Genomic DNA, 17299 nt, shown 5'->3' with positions numbered 1-17299 from the left:
ATAATTTGATTTTATATATATATATGTCATCGCACAAGTCCATCTGCACCTTAGGTTCTGTCACTTTTGTGTCATCCCTGTATGCGGGACCTATCAGTGACGAGGAACTTTTAAAACAGTCTGGGCTTTTGTCTATGTTGAAACCTAAACTGGCCATTTTCATGTTTTCACGATCTCATCTGTAGGGTAAAGCAAAACAAGCTGTTTGACAAAGTCATCCCTCTTTCCATCGCAAAGAGCAGCAGCTATACACAGTTGCATGCTGCCTTGTAAATTACCAAAAGGGCCCACTGGTTAAAGCATGGGTTTAGAATTAGGGACAACACTGGGGGAGGATTCATTTGTTTTAGTTTTATTTGTATAGTTTGCATTGTAAAATAATGTAAATTTACAAATCTGAAAAAAAGTATTGTAAATATGTGCATTTACAAACATGTAAATAACTGATATAGTGTGTAATAGCAAATACAAAAACTATGTTTATAATAAATGTAAATTTGGAAAAGTTTGATAATTGTTTTTGGCCGTTTTGTGTCTCTGTTAAACTTGTATATCACAACTTATATGATGTACTTTTACTTACATCTGTGTGGAGCATAAACCCCTACATTCAAAACAACAAGCAAATACAAATAATGTTTAAATCTTTTAATGTTAAGAATCCAAGGCAGTAAACTAGGGCATTAACAAAAATAAAATTTTAATACACATAAAATAAAAACTCACAATGTGAACAGGAATGCAAAAATAAAACGATTACAAAATACTAAAAATAACATTTGTTTGTCAAAAATTTACATCTGTATAATGTACACGAATACACTTTCTGACATATAAATGTAAAGAAAAAGGACATACAAGCATGGCATTACTTATGAACAATATATGAATATTCGATAATTCTATCCTAGTATATGTAAAGTGTATAAGTATATTTTCAATAAAATATACTTGTGCGTAGATTTGATACACATAAAATCTCGTGAAAGGCATGCAGGACACCACTGCAATGTACTAAAAGAAAAATGGTTACACAATCTATTAAAACATTAAAGTAACCAACAATTACACGACAAAAATCCCTGAGATGCACTCAAGTATTAATGATTTAAAAGTGTAACGTGGCGTTTAAGAGAAAATACCCTTTTTCCACAGCATTTGCACCACTGCTTAAGCTCAAAATCCACATAGTGCACATATGCAAAACATTGCAAGAACATTAACACATACAAAACATAAAAACAACCGTGAGAGCTTTTTTTCTCATTATTATCTTTATGAAATCTAAAAGGAATTCAAAAATGATATGCAGACATTTGGCTTGATTTCAGAAATCCCTAATGCTGGTTACTACAGACTACAGTACTCTTTGGAAAAGTTTCCCGGATAGGGTTTATACTTGTCCCAGACTAAAATGCATGTTGGAGCTGCCTTAATTTGCACTGGCATATCTTAAAGGTGGTGTGTGTAAATGTTAGCGGCATCTAGTGGTGAGATTGTGAATTGCAACCAACAGCTTACCCCTCATTTTAAGACGCATATAGTTGCCGCAACAGGACAAACATGTCGTCGTCTGAGACAATTTAGGGACGAACTGCGCTCTGTAGAACAGTTTGTCTATTAAGTGCTACTGTAGAAACATGATGACGACTTTCATGTAGTATGTAGATAAAAACGGCTCATTCTAAGGTAATGAAAACAATTCAGTACATTTTGTAAGGCCTTTATACACCACGGACAATATACTGTTTATACAATATAATAAACATAGTTATGTCAAGAGATCCTACTAAAAATTACACAATGCACCTTTAACATATATCAATGTCATCGTTTTTTTCAAGATGCAAACCAGTATTGTATTTTATAAGGGGTAGTCCTGGATAAATCTAAACCCCGTCCGGGAAACCCTGTCCTTTTTTTCTCAACAATCTCAATACATGTGCTTTAACTCACTGTTTATATCTCAACGCTTTGACTTTACACCCCTGTCATTTGTCTGATCCAGCTGCGATATTCAGTGACTCGTGTGTAAACGCCAGGCCTGTTCCTGCGACCACAGCCGTCTCCCCAACTCACCACTCCAGCGAGAAACATTCGTCCATTTTCTTCTGTGGAAGACATTGGACCACCTGAATCACCCTGATAGAGGAATAAAATGTGTTAGAGAGAGATTGAAATAATAAATCTTGAAAAGCAGAGAATCTTTCATTTTACCTGGCAGGCATCAATGCCCCCGCTCAGCACACCCGCACAGATCATCCGCGGCGTTATCCCGTCATCCAGCAGTCTATTACACACAGTGCCGTTAATAATGCGCACCTCAGCCTTCTGCAACACTTCTGCAACGGATTCTGCAACACAGAGAAGGCCTTAGTTATATTACCCTTTACAAACATACCTTACAAAAGCATCATTTAGTATGTGTCAAATAGTGATACATTTGTGTGAATTAGATGTTATATTCCAAGAGCTCAGATGCAAAATCCTCTTAACATGTTCTTCTGTAATTAAGCATAAATTAACCGAGCATTGGTTAATTTGGCATATCTATATGTCATGTCTCTTACCAATTTCCTCTCTCAGTTTGCCCCAGCCGGTAATCCATACAGATTTGCCTACTGGGAAGTCGTGTGTGGGTTCAGGTAAGCAGATAGGCCAGATGTTCTGGTTCAGAATCACAGGGCTATCTAGCTCCATTAGAGCAATGTCATTGTCATACGATGTGTGATCATAACGTGGGTGAGGGATGATGCGTTTCACACCTTTAAGCGTCGCAGTACTGGTCTCACTCTGAGTGTGGAGGCCTAGATACACTTCCCATTGGTCAGGCTGTGAATATCTAGCATGGGAACAAACAATCGCTCAGTATCAGTCAAAGAGGGATGATGAAACAGCATGTGAGTTTGAAATGCGATGGGTATTTACCTGTATTTTTCACTGTCCTGCACGCAGTGAGCAGCAGTAACAAGCCAGTTGTTACTGATAACAGATGCACCACATACATGACCTTGTGTCTTCATATGCAGGCTGACCTGCCAGGGCCACTCTCCCTCATCCGAGTCCTTTCCACCCACAATACGAGAAGACTTATAAGGCTTCGTCCCACATTCTGCAACAAACCAGCACGTTAAACATTAAACTCACACACACTTTACTGTTAATAAGGGCTCTACAGGCATAACCAAAGGAGGTGAGTATTTGAATAACACTCAGTAACTGACAATCTTTTACATGTTTTACATAAAAGCAAGTTTAGAAACACTCTGCACTGCAAGCATCCAAATTTACTTTAGGGACAGCAGCAGTTTCCAGGGTTCCCACACCTTAGTTAACTTTAAATTCACTTTCCAGGTCCAATACCCTCAAATTCAAGGACTAAATGTGGGGACACATTTCAAGTGAGAGCAAGGTTACATCGTGTTACCTTTAACACATTAGATACATTGTGACAGTTCCCTTTCGAGGGAACTCGCGCTGCGTCACTGCGTCTGTGGTGTCACTTCCAGCGGTAAGTGCGTCTGAATGTGTATATCAAATTCAACCAATGGTGAGGCTTAACGACAAAGACAGGGTGACGCGGGAGCCAGGAAGTATATCGCTATCTAAAATATTGCCAAAGACGGCGTTCCAGGGACGCAGGAAGTATGGCAAGGAAGACGCAGCATCTCGTTCCCTTCTTAGGGAACAACAGTTACATACATAACCCGAGACGTTTTTGTGTGTCAAACACAATTATGCAAAAAAGCATTTTGGTATAAATCAACATTCGCATACAGAAGATATAAGCATTTAAAGCGAACAGTTTAGCACGTGTTCTTAAAAGTCTAGAATTTTTATGATATTATCCTACACTACACAGGCAATAATATGGATTTTTTTCCAGAAAACTTATTGCATAAAAAAGATTCAAGCACTTTCAATGATCTGTCTCTATGTATGTATATTTTCAAAAACTTCCCAGGGCCTTGACTTTTCCCCCCAGATTCACAAACTTTCAAAGATTTCATGACCCGTGTGAACACTTAATTTGGAGGTCAGCTGGAGGTGAAAACTTAAAATATACAGTATACGCACAACCGGCGGAACGTCATAGAATGTCTCTGAACAGGTTCACACCCACTTTTGGGGGAAACAGACTAGACCTTCCATTGACTTCCATTCAAAATAGCGGAACAAAGCAACGTTCGTACACAGCCGGCAGGCGTAAATAACTTATGAAATAACTCAGATTAAACATGTTGAGTAATTATCTGTCCACCCTGCTTGCCATACAGCGCGAAATATACATTAACACATTTAATTTGGTCAATATAAAAACATGTCTCTTTCATTCTCACATCGTCAAATTTGTGTAACAACGGTCCCCATTGGCCAGAGGTGTCTTACCCGGACATTTACTCATACCTCTTTGAGTCAACAGGGAAGACAGTGAATGATTTTACTTCGTATTTGAAAGTTACTTTGTATTTATATATTATGTCTTTATATTTAGAGTACTGAGTTCACTTTTCCATCCAGCCACACAACTAGCTTAGCGATATTTACAGCAATCACTGGATAGCGTTGTTACACAAATTTGATGCTGGGAGGATGAGGGGGACATGTTTTTATATTGACCAAATTAAATGTGTTAATGTATCTTTCGCGCTCTATGGCAGGCAGGGTGGACAGATAATTACATACATTTACATACATAAAGACAACAGTTACATATATAACCCGAGACGTTTTTGTGTGTCAAACACAATTATGCAAAAAAGCATTTTGGTATAAATCAACATTTGCATACAGAAGATATAAACATTTAAAGCGAACAGTTTAGCACGTGTGCTTAAAAGTCTAGAATTTTTATGATATTATCCCCCAAAAAGGGGCGGTGACGAAATTTACAGTCAAGTTCCCGGATGTGCCGGTAGTCCGTATATGATGTAGTGAGCAACACAATGACCTGCTCATATAAACGGGACATTAGCATAACATGCAAATGCCAGTTTCATGGCCAGTTTAAAATAGTTATGATTTCTCTATTTATCCGTCATTGGATATTGTGGCAACATGGTGTGATATGAAAGACTAACAGAAAAGTAAATCTGGACTTACTACAGTCGGCCTCATCTGATTCATCTTCACAGTCTATCTCTCCATCACACATAGGGTTCAGCTTGCTTATGCACTGGTTGTTTTGGCACTTGTAAGAGACATCAGAGCAGCGAACAACAATGGCTGGATATAAAAGAGAGGCAAAATTTTTTTGATAAAGATCTACTATACCTACATATAATAGACATAGTATATAGGCTAAATAATCATTTGCAATATGAAATGCATTCATTTAGTAATACTTAATTGAAAAAAATTGTTGTTAACAAAAGAAATATCTCACATTTCGCACACCGAGACTCATCTGAGCCATCACCACAGTCATTGTAGCCATTGCACTGCTTTTGTGCAGAGATGCAGCGTCCGTTTTTACAGCTAAACTCTTTAGCTTTGCACTTCTTGCAGATGAAATGAAATCAACATCTTATAATCATCTCCTACTCCATCTCATTACTTGCTTTTGATAGTCAGTTACTTCTTGCAGTTCTCTTCATCCGTGTTATCTCCACAATCGTTCACACCATCACACTGCCAGAAACGAGACTTGCAGAAGCCGTTCTTGCACTTGATTTGAGTCTCATTACATATGCATACATGAGTAAAGAAAGTAATGCATACATGGCATTTAAAGTGTATTTTGTGTGGAAACTGCTAAACACTTATAACTGAGGTTTTTAGGTGTAGGCTGAGTTAAATGTGTTAAAGTAATATAGTATAAACTTACTGCAGCCCCTCTCATCGCTCATATCTCCACAGTCATTGTAGCCATCACACTGGAGGTGAATGGGTACACACAGATCATTGTCACACTGGTATTTGCCAGGACATGCTGTGGAAAGGTGAACAACGTGACTTTGTCAGCGTTAACAACGGGATGGACCAGTTTTACATTTTGTGTTATTAGGAAACAGCGTCATTCTACTAGGAATTCATATTACATATATGATAATAGGGGAAATGAGCTTTACTCTCTTGTGTCACCAGTCTCTATCATCTGCATCAACCTAAAACTTTGACTACATATAACTTTTTGAAGTTTTAAATCATTGCGTTATTGTAAATAAATTGCAATATTTTAATGTTTCCATAATTTGATGTCTTGCTTTCCTAAATTCTACTTACGATTAGTGGGTTCAAAGGCCTCAAATTCTGCAAAAAAGCCCTCGCTCACATAAGACATATCCGAATGAAATTTGACTGTGGCACGGTTCGATTTCAAAGAGTACACAGTTTTGGGCGGCTTCTCGCCACATATCCTAAAACAGTAAATAGAAGATAACAGTTTAGTTTATTGCACTGTATTAAAATAGGAAAATATTTAAATGAGAAAACTTCTGACCTGTAGTTTAACTCCAGGTAATCTGTGGGGCAGAAGAGTGTGTTGTCTTCAGGGGTATGTATAGAGAACTTGTTGAACTTTATCTTGATATGCTTTCCTGGTGGAACCTGAAGGTTTGGCACATTAACACATTGCGGTGTAGGAATAATGCATGGACCAGACATATAACATTGATACTGTATGACAAATGATATTTAGAGAACTGATTATTTTTACCTCAATGTTCCAGACACACTCAATCTGAGGTGGGTAGTGGGAAGGATAACCAGGTGATTTGAAAGTACCACTAAGCCCAGATAGTGTACCCCCACACTCTAAAGAATGAAACAAAACAAAAAATTTTATCATTTTTTGCCATGTGACCTAGAAAAAGTAAAACTTGGACCTAAAATTAAAGAATTATATTTCTTGCATTAAACCATCGAAACAAATATATTAATCAAATATATCAAAATTTGTCTTTGCATCTATCAAGAGCTTTCTTGAGAGACACAGACAGATCTTTTAAATGAAATTGTAATAAATTTTCATTGCAATTTTCATAATGCAAAATACATTTTGGGCAGGTAAGAAATATTTATCACCAATTTATAAGCAAGATCATGTTAGACCTCAAAGTAAAACATATATGTAAACTCTACCTTGATCATTTACTGGGACCTGAGAGTAAAATGCTGAGAAACCTCTGTAGTTTTTCTCTCCATTTGTAACCAGTGTGACCAGCATGACATTTCCAGAAGACAAGAAATGTAATAGCTCGTTGGGTAAACGATATCCACATTTCCTGCAATAAACACATTGGTTAGATATCCCATGCTATGACACGAAAAATTTAAACATACATGTATATGTGCACATACACTGTACATAATTTCACAATGACACTCACTCTGTTATGACCTGCTTCTCTGTCAGGGCCAGCGAGTCATACACTTTAATAAAGTCATTATGACAGTCTTTCTCCATGTCTAGGACATCAAACTCCAGTCTGATCCTGTGCCCTGGGTCGGCCCGAATCTGCCACTCCGTAAAAAGATTTGAGGGGTAGGGAGAATCTGGAAAACCTGGAGACCAGATACTGTCTGTGTGGTTATTATGGGCGTGATGAGACCTCTTAGTGGAACCTGAAAGAGAGGGTAATTATATAAATATGAAATGCTCTATTGGGTTGAGATCTGGTGACTGTGGGGGGCATTTTAGTACAGTGAACTCATTGTCATGTTCAAAAAACCAATCATTCGAGCTTTGTGACATGGTGCATTTTCCTGCTGGAAGGAGCCATCAGAGGATGGGTACATGGTGGTCATATAGGGATGGACATGGTCAGAAACAATGCTCGGGTAGGCCGTGGCATTTAAGCGATGCCCAATTGGCACTAAGGGGCATAAAGTGTGCCAAGAAAACATCCCCCACACCATTACATCACCACCACCAGCCTCCACATTGGTAACAAGGCATGATGGATCCATGTTCTCATTCTGTTTACGCCAAATTCTGACTCTACCATCTGAATGTCTCAACAGAAATTGAGACTCATCAGACCAGGCAACATTTTTCCAGTATTCAACTGTCCAATTTTGATGAGCTTGTGCAAATTGTAGCCTCTTTTTCCTATTTGTATTGGAGATGAGTGGTACCCGGTGGGGTCTTCTGCTGTTGTAGCCCATCGCCTCAAGGTTGTGCGTGTTGTGGCTTCATAAATGCTTTGCTGCATACCTCGGTTGTTATTTCAGTCAAAGTTGCTCTTCTATCAGCTTGAATCAGTCAGTCCATTCTCCTCTGACCTCTAGCATCAACAAGGCATTTTCGCCCACGGGACTGCCGCATACTGGATGTTTTTCCCTTTTCACACCATTCTTTGTAAACCGTAGAAATGGTTGTGCGTGAAAATCCCAGTAACTGAGCAGACTGTGAAATACTCAGACCGGCCCGTCTGGCACCAACAACCATGCCACGCTCAAAATTGCTTAATTCACCTTTCTTGCCCATTCTGACATTCAGTTTGGAGTTCAGGAGATTGTCTTGACCAGGACCACACCCCTAACTGCATTGAAGCAACTGCCATGTGATTGGTTGATAGATAATTGCATTAATGAGAAATTGAACAGGTGTTCCTAATAATCCTTTAGGTGAGTGTATGTGTGTGTATATATATATATATATATATATATATATATAACAGTTCTGCTCATTATGTTTAATAACCATAGCTACAATATCTCAGTAATTCTACTTACTTTTAAGGCTTCTGCTAGATAGCCGAGCATCCACAGCTATAACACAAACATTGAAATAAAGCATTAACAAACACAACAACGTTTACTCTTTTGATCATCATCATACATGCCTTTAAGTTTTGGTGTGATTACAAGAGCTCTACAGTATGAAACTATGCAGTTAACATGAAACTTGTATGGATTTACCCCCAGACGTCATTCCATCTATAGTGAGGCTACTGCCAGTCGAGCTGCTACTGCCCCTGCGGCTTTGCCTTGCATTTTCTGCCCCTGACATTAACGTATCCAAAGCCTCTTCCACTTCAGAAACTCGGTATTCTGGCATATTAAATTCAGACATGTAATATGCAATGATGCCGTTACTGTTGCTCTCACTGATGGAAAGGAAAATGTAATTAAAACGACATCAATACAAAAAACAGCACCTGAGTTTACTTCAATATTTAGCATGCAAATGTTAATCGATCTTGAGAAACTGTATATCGTTGGAAAGGTCTAAGAATGTAGTTTTTTTTATCCCAAAAGCTTTTAGCAGTAATAATAATGCAATGACCGTAATTTATAAATTTGTGACAAGAGTATGCAGCAAACTTTACCGAAAACCAACACAAACCTAATTTTTGTGACAATTTAATGTATAAAATAATAATATATTGCATTATATTTATTTATTACATTAAATTTAAACTGCTATAAAAATGTTATTTAATATTTTCACCTCCAGACACTTTTGTAATTTTTTAAAAAATGTTTTATTTAAAAAAAAGAGTTATATTAATTTGAACTTTTCACCCCTGTTGATGTGCCAGTTAAAGGGTTAAAGAATGGTGGAATTATTTATAATAATAATAATTACCTGAAACCTGAAACACTGGATCCCACATGGTATTTGGAAAGTGACCGATTTTGTTTGTATATAGTTTTGAACTAAAAGACAAAAATATTGATGCAAAAATTTTAAGATGTGTCTAAAACAACGTGATCTCACAAAGTTCCGTGGGATAGTCACAGAATTTTTTGCTAATTTTTTCTGTGGGATTCTCACGGATCTCCGCATTTTTCCGTGGCCCTGCTACGGACTGTCTTTTTCCGTGGCATTCTCACGGATTGGTTACTCAACTGCTTTTTCCTATTTTCAAACCATTTTCGCTTCGGTTTAGGGTTAGATTTGGTGTTTGCGTTAGTATGTCATGTCACTTTAACTATTCGTTTATACTATTTTTTCTGATTTATTCTTTTATATTTTCTAAACTTTAAACAATTGTCGGCTGGCGTTGGGGTTTTAGTTGGGTTTGGGTAAGGATGTCATTTCATGTAAATCTAACCCTAAACCGAAGCGACAATGGTAAGAAAACAGGACAAAACAGTTAAGCAACCAAGACAGTCCGTAGCAGGGCCACGGAAAAATTAGCAAAAAATTCCCACGGAAATTCGTGAGATCAGGCTGGTTCAAATGAATTTAAAGGCCAGATAATGACAGGTGCCATCAATAAACAAGAAACACTACAAAGCAAATATTTTGGGAACAATAACAGAAAGCATGCATTATTAGTTTAACACCTCACCTGCTTTGACACCTTTGCAGCTAATTCTTGATATTCAGTGCTGTTATTGTTTTCATAAGCATCTGAGAAGGTCTGGCTGGAGATGGTCAGAGAGCCACTAAACATCTTAGTTACCCTCCGTGGTCTGACTGTAAAAAATGACATGATGGATTTATCATAACGCAGAAAAGCTAGTAGTAACACAGTGTGTATTTTTACCAGTTAAAGGAACTCACAATGGAAATGCCACACCAGCAGTCCGGTTACTAATGCAATAATTGCAATTGCTAGGAGTACACCAATGGCCACATGCACTTCCCTGCATGATATTTTCTTCTTTTTCTCCTTATTTACATTATTTACATTAGAAGTTGGAAGAAAAGGCTCTGATGGATTTGAGGCATCAACCTGGGGATAAATAATAAATCATTTTTAATAGTTTTATGTATGCATTTGGCAGTAGCTTTTATCCAGAGCGACTTATCGTTCAAGTTAGAAATCGAACCAATTTCCCAGTTGTGAATGTAATGCTGCGCTACTAGGAGCACATGTCAGGTACACATGTCAAGTATTACTCTCTGTAATCACCCAGAGGAAAGTCTGTACTACGCAGTGTACATGACTCAAGATGTAGTTTCGAACCACCCTGAAAACAGGCTATTCTTCTTAAGCAGTCTAAATGACCTGGCATAACACTGTTGCAACTCTGAACCAACACCTTGTTTGTCAGTGCTATCAACCCACCCTAATAAAGTATGCATTTTCATGTGTGTGTTCATGTGTCATGTGACTCAACTGCATAAGGACAAACAGGTTTTTTGCTTGTCAGTCTATGAATTTAGATATTGACTTTCTAAACACTGAAGCAAATGTATATATTTACACATTTGGTAGAAGTGATTTACAATGCATTCAATGTACATGTTTTTAGCAGTACATTTGTGCGTTCTCTTGGGATCAAACCTATGGCGTTTGTGTTGCTAACAGGACCTCAGGATACTCTGAGGAATATTTCCTAAATGTTTAAGCAGAGTGTTACTTTCCATTAGTGTGGAAAGTTTGTAACTTAATATACAGCCAATCAGGGGAGTTGTTTCTGGGGGTGGGGTTACCCCCAAAAATTTTAACTAGCAAATGCAACCCCATAATTTTATGTAATGCTTAATAGAAACTATTTAACAAATTTAATCAATAGCATAGTGTAAGGTTGTACAGTAAATATAGATTCAATCCTATGTCTATCTAAAATACCTCACAAGATACAATTATCGTGATGTTGTTATTTGTTTCTACAGTCATATATAACCTAATAAATTACAACGACAGGAAATGTTTTACTTTTTTCAGTTCAATGTAACTATTATTATTATTATTAGGACATTTAACGACTGAAACACACAGTAGGCTATGTAAACAACCGACAGAAACAACTGTTACGGGACGTCCCATAAAACTTAATCTCCGCCAAACTGCTGACAAAAACAATATTCATTTTAAAACATACCGCTATTTTTTTCCCAGACTCGAGCGTGTCCATGTCAAACGAAGTGTTGTTCGACATTGGTGGCTGTGATCCTCAGTAGGCTATGTTGACGTTGACTGTGTCACGCAAGGCCGTCAGGTGTCTTCAGCTACAGCGAAACTCACGACGCGCCGTAGGTGTCTTGCGCGAGTAACCGCAGACTTTTAACTAAAGCTATTTTTACGAGGGCACATTTCTGCTGACTCGACTACGCATGTTTTTCGTACTTGAAAATAAGCATATTTTATGAAAGACGGTACACTTGTCTTCCCACGTAGTTTCGAGCTGTTTGTGAGCGTGAGTCTCGAGCATCCTGATTCTTCCTGTAGAGGTGAGACTACAGGTGTGGCGTGAGAAATAGGCTACAGGCGAATAACAGTATTTTTGTGCATGTTTTTAGCATGATAAATAACCAGTCTACATAAACTAGTTTTTCTTTTTTCTGACTAGGATATAAAGTTTGTTTGTTACAAATTCACCAAAACATTTACAACCGTGTCTGATCAAATAAAATAATTAATACTAAACGTTAGGTAAAGTTTGAAAAGTTAAACTGCTATGTGACAATGATGTGATGATGATGATGGACAGAATAAAATTTAAGTAAACATTTCTTTGAAGGAAGACACAAGAGTTTAAGACGTCCCTTAAGAGCTACATCAAAACCTTTTCATTATAACACATAAATTATTTAGATGGTTGTGTCCTCCTGTGCACCTAACACCTGTCATCATGTAGAGCGTAAACAAGGATTCCCTTTAGAAATGATGTGCTCCCTAAGGTCCAGTATAGTCATAATGATTGACTAGTGAATAGTATTTGCAATAATACAAACAATAATACACTGCTTCATTATTATTATTGGTTTATTATTATTATTATTATTATTAATATCATGATAACAATACACAATAAAATATTCTAGAGGTTGACATACTAAAAAGATTACAAAAATACAAACAAGAAATGGGAAACACTAAGGCGTCAGCCTATTCTAATGCTTGTTATCTTGAGGGCCTTTTGTATCTTTGTTGAGGCCCACTGTTGAGAAACACCATCTTATCAATTTGAAGCATTTATTATACCATTTTATTACACCATCTTTCTTTCTGATTTATTGTTTGTTGAAAAACCTTAATAACTAGCCACAGATAATACAAACATTTTGTATACAATATATAGGGGTGAGCGGGGCACAAACTAATGCAGGGTTAATAGTAACGCAGCTACTTTACATATACAAGTCCGAGCAATCTGTGCTTTTGGTCTTTTTCTCTTACTGTCAGAAGATGATCTACTGTGAATTTTTGAAAAGTTTTGATGTGTTTTGGTTAAAATACTGAACAAAGTACATTTCTTCATCTTATGTGTTTTTTTTTTCAATTTCTGAGTTGGGTGTGTAAGTCACCAAATCCAACCTTATTATGTTTGAATCACTGTCTTGTTACCTAAAACATAACACCAGTTTGAAACATGTCAGCAACTCCTAGTAATGATAGCTGGGATTGAAAACATTTTTACACAGCGGGGCTAGTTATTACACAATGTTAAAACTAAGCCTCCAGTATACAATGATAATGAAATGGAAACAATGTAAATAATATTCATCAAAATGATAACTGTTAATACAATATCAGGGGAAATAACTGACAATTATTATTTTTTGTTATACTTGTGCAGCCCTTTCAAATTTTTATATTTATATGCATTGCTGCATAACACAAGGATGGTTAGATAAAAGATCATGGATGAATGAATGTGTGGATATCTATCTATTAGGAAGATATATAAACAATATCCACCTTTAGTATATAAACAGAATTTTATTAAATTATTTGTGTTTAAACCAAATTTTCTAGCAGGTGATTAACCCCACTATGGGGTAAGTTGTAACGTTTGCACTCCTGTCACTTTCGGTGTAATTGTACGATAATGGTAGGTCCCACAAACAAACTTTAAGTGTTTATTTGTAGCAGAGATGTGTGTGTGTGTGTTGATTGTGTAAAAAAAATTATTCATATAACTTAAATATTTTTGAATGATAGAGCCAAAGTAAAAAAGCGTTAGGTTGTGCCCCGCTCTCCCCTATAAAGAGTTTGGTTCCAAAACGCCATTTTTTTGTTGTTGAAAAAAATCGAGTTTTTTGATTGTGCATTACAATTAATATCAAACTGTAGTTGGTTTGTTTTGATTTAAGCCTTCTAAAAAAGTACAGTTGTTATCTCGTTTTGGAACCAAACTCTTCGTATAACATCTTTTTTGAACGCTTCTAACTACAGGTATTTTATGATTTCAGAGCTTGCTCAGTTGACCTTTTATAGATGAGTTTAAGATGAATGAGCAGTTTAATGGACAAATTGACATTTGTGTTTGGGAATACATGAATCATTTTCGTATAAACTAACTGAAACTATGCAGAAGATTGAGTTCCCATAATGCTTTGCTCTTATGGCTGAGTAAGCAGAATAAAGATAATATTGAGTGTTTAAGGTGTGTTTTTGAGCAATATGAAAGATAAGAAGACTTGTTAGTGTTTGTTTATGTTGGGATTCAGATAAGTTTATGTTATGTTTTGGGGTAACTACTGTGGTTAAAAGTTAAGGTTATACTTATGTTAAGGACAGGTTATTTATATTCTTGCATGTATATTGCTTTACTCATTGTGAAATTTTGCATTGTATTGCCAGGGCAGTTAATACTTCTCTTTAAAACATGTTTAAACATATGGAAATTATTTTGAACCACCCATGTAAATGAATTGGAACAACATAATTGCTTAATGATAAAGAACCATTTAATCATATAAAAACATGTATTATTTAATGATTTGTGGCCACTGTTTTTTTGTGTGTGTATAACTTTTTAGCATGTCTTCCGTGTAGATAAATTCAAATAGAAGCCCTAAGCACTGACAACAGAAGGTTATATCCATAGGGAAGGTTTCTGTTTTCGCAAACACAGCACACTTGATAGGCAGGTGGATAATAAATTATTCATAAATATCGTAATGAGAAGATTAGGGAGCACTTAAAGACAAACATTCAACTGTGCCCAAGTTATTTTCTTTTCCCATGAGCAAAACTTGTGCTTAAGATCATGTCAAAGCAAAACATAGTTTTTTCCTAACCTTACACAAGAGTCCGTCACTCTTGAGGGACAGCCAAAGTTTGTTATATGTCATTAATGAACCGCCACTGGGTAAAATTCACCCATGGCTGATTTTCAGTAAATTATTCAAGTCTCCCAATCACTGACTTTTACTAAAATTGTGTTATTTTTCAACCCACTGTGGATTGTTTAGACCAGATTAAAAAGTGGGCATTTTGTGTCAGCCAGGTCAAATTTAAGCTAATGTTTTATATTTGCATTTATTTCCGCACCTCTATGTTTTAATGTTCTATGTTATTGTTATCTAATTCAAATAATAATTAAATAGGTTAAACTCTGTGCTGAATTTGTTGTTGCATCGTATGGGGGACATATCATGAAAATCTGACTTTTTCCATGTTTAAAGCAACACTATGTAGTTTCCATATAAAAATGACTTACAGCTCCCCCATGTGGTTGAAAAGCACAACAGTGCCTCTTCTGCAGGCAGGGGAGGGGCGGGGCTGTGTGCTCTACCCTCCACTGCCACTTTCGGAGTGTGCTTGTAGCAGCTAGGAGGCTGCTCAGGTTGCAGCAACAGTACAATTTGTCCAGTTAAAAGTTGTTCTATCACTGAAATAATTTTAGAGACATTATTTAAAGGTAAAAAAACTACATAGGGTTGCTTTAAGTGCTATTATTGGGTCCCTAGTGGTTCTACCAACCTAGAAAATGTGAAAAAGATCAACCCAGTAACTTAGTTTTGGTAAACCATTCTCTGCAAGCATGAGAAAAAATAGCTCATTAATATTTGTCCCCCTTTGTGATGTCAGAAGCGGATAATACTGCCCATTAAGTCCAATTTATAGTCGTGCGTAAGGTCTATGCCGTAGCCTGAAGTGCACATTTTTAAACAGTGTGCTTTAAACTCGCCAAATTTTTAACAGCGCGTCGGACCGCAAGCGCTGTGATTGGTTCATAAGAACTCCTCCCGTCAGTTAAAAAAACTGTGTCATGGGTATTTCAATTTGAGATGGTGAGAACAAAGATGTCCTACGCCGTAGGACGTTCGCACTGATTCATGATTGTCTATTTAGGGTATTTTAGAAATTAAATGAGATGGATTATTCTAATATGGAATTAATTACATTTTATTGTTACTACACCACCCAAATATTTATTTTCTTCTAATTTCTTGCATCACAATTTAGCTTATTTTCACACTTAAGAAAAAAGTGATTTGTCTTTCTTAAAATAGACTTTAACATAAAAAACAGGACATAAACATAGTTGATGACTAAAAATAATAATTTCATGTCTTTACACTCATTATTGGCCTCCTCTCCTCCTCCTCTCTTCACTCTGGATGAGGTGAAGGAGGATGGCTCCTACCAAGGTGGCTGGTACACCCGGGTTGGTTACCAAGATGGCTGCTACGGCGGGTCGCTTACTAAGATGGCTGCCATGTCTGAGTGGGTTCCAAGGATAGGACCTATGTTTAAAAAAGTTTCCAGTTATGTTCATAAGGCTGAATCTGTGAACCATGAATTTCCTGTCACAGCCAAGATGGTTGCTCCTGAGTCCCATAGGTCAGCTGAAATGGTTGCCCCAGAGCTCCCCTACACTCTCTACCATGGCCAAGATGGCAATTCTTAAGCTGCCTAGTCTATCTAACCAGGTTCTCCTCTCTCTCTCTCTCTGTCCAGGTTACTGTCACCACTGGCACCACTGTGGTTCGCATTTCCACCCTGGTTCCTGTCTCTACCAGCACCACCATGGTCTCCGCCGGCTGCTCTCTGGTCTCCGGTTCTATTGGCTCCTTTCTGGTCTCCATTTCTGCCAGTGCCGCCATGGTTTCTGATTCCGCCAGCGCCACCCTGGTCTCTGGGTCTTCTGCTCTACCCCCGCCACCCTGGCACACTTCTCTGCTGTTTTTTTTGTTTCGTTTTTAAGCATCCTGGGGGGGGGGTTCTGTCACAGTCTCTGCCTTGCTCTTCACACATGGACGTTGTGAGCGACAAATTAGGAACGCACTTTACAGGGCCAATCTACTTTGAGAAGCTACTAAAATGCCAATGAGCTTAGCATGCAGGTTTTTGAATCTGCTGGTGCCGCCCCACCACGCAAATATAAAACAAGCTTCAGGTGCAATATCAAATCAGCCTTATTTGCTTTGAAATACGGGAGATCTTCTGCTAAGTTGGTTGGACTGTCAGCACCACGGCGGACGCTCACAGTTTTCCACCCCTTCTCTTTCTCAGTTTTTGAGTTTGAGTGTGTGCGTCACAGCTTCCCTGTTTGCTTCATCAGCTCAGTGCAACACAAAAGAGTGATTTCCCTAAAAGAGCAGCACGTTTGAACTTTGTGTCTTTTTTAAGCCATTCATTTGGCGAAATGTTTCTTTTTAAAGATGGCATTCCATCCGTGTTATAGTTTTGGATGTGGCATGTACATGGCTCCCTGGCAT

The 17299-nt window shown here is 37.4% G+C and overlaps 1 protein-coding gene across 1 annotated transcript; it reads right to left on the bottom strand.

The window, feature by feature from the left end:
* Positions 1-464: 464 nt before the first annotated feature.
* On the bottom strand, positions 465-12102 carry st14b (ST14 transmembrane serine protease matriptase b). The gene is given in 19 exon segments (XM_073871256.1): positions 465-2142; positions 2218-2354; positions 2571-2842; positions 2929-3112; positions 5104-5226; positions 5387-5501; positions 5545-5694; positions 5832-5932; positions 6226-6359; positions 6443-6549; positions 6659-6756; positions 7084-7226; positions 7332-7566; positions 8680-8715; positions 8866-9053; positions 9536-9606; positions 10245-10372; positions 10460-10631; positions 11728-12102. Coding segments are annotated over 19 exon segments (2613 nt in total). The 5' UTR covers positions 11785-12102; the 3' UTR covers positions 465-1980.
* Positions 12103-17299: the final 5197 nt, after the last annotated feature.

Source organism: Misgurnus anguillicaudatus, chromosome 9, assembly GCF_027580225.2.
Source record: "Misgurnus anguillicaudatus chromosome 9, ASM2758022v2, whole genome shotgun sequence".
NCBI lineage: Eukaryota > Metazoa > Chordata > Actinopteri > Cypriniformes > Cobitidae > Misgurnus > Misgurnus anguillicaudatus.
The sequence above is the reverse complement of the archived record's forward strand: the minus strand, read 5'-3'. Positions and strand labels throughout refer to the sequence as shown.